Source organism: Vittaforma corneae, assembly GCF_000231115.1.
Source record: "Vittaforma corneae ATCC 50505 unplaced genomic scaffold supercont1.220, whole genome shotgun sequence".
NCBI lineage: Eukaryota > Fungi > Microsporidia > Nosematidae > Vittaforma > Vittaforma corneae.
In genome coordinates, this window is record NW_006890053.1 from 1 (window position 1) to 501 (window position 501).

The 501-nt window shown below is 42.1% G+C and overlaps 1 protein-coding gene across 1 annotated transcript; it reads left to right on the top strand.

Moving 5' to 3' along the window:
* Window positions 1-501, top strand: VICG_02248 (uncharacterized protein; the record flags this gene model as incomplete). The annotated part of the gene is made up of 1 exon (XM_007605630.1): window positions 1-501. A coding segment is annotated over one exon (501 nt), but the record flags the coding sequence as incomplete, so codon positions are not given.

The following is a 501-nucleotide window of genomic DNA, read 5'->3' on the forward strand; positions in this document are numbered from 1 at the left end:
GGATTTCCTATCCTATTCTCAGATGCCAGCTGCACTGCAACAAGTGAGCAAGAGCCTTCAGAACAGCAGCTCCAAAGTACTTCCACTCCAGGCAATGAATACAACAACACCCCACCCCACACAACTCCCAAGCCCAGAGTTTTCAAGGGCAAAGATGACTGCCGCTTTACTACTTTCATGAATGATTCCGGAATCCCTGAAATAATCAATGAATACTTTAAAAATCTGAATCTTGCCCAACATGGAGACTATCTAAGGAATAGACATGAGATTCATGAAGTTGTGGCAATGTCGCTATACCATTATTGCAGGTATATGAAATGTGGACTTTTAAACGAAGATGGTAGTCTCAAAGAGGAAGCAATTCAAGAAACCGAGGAGTTCCTATGGGATTCTTACTTATTGAAATCAAAGCTTTATCTAGCAGTATCAGAGTTCGAATTTGACCATATTCCGATCAAGGCGTGGAAGTTCCTCACTGATCACTGTGGAACGGAAGAG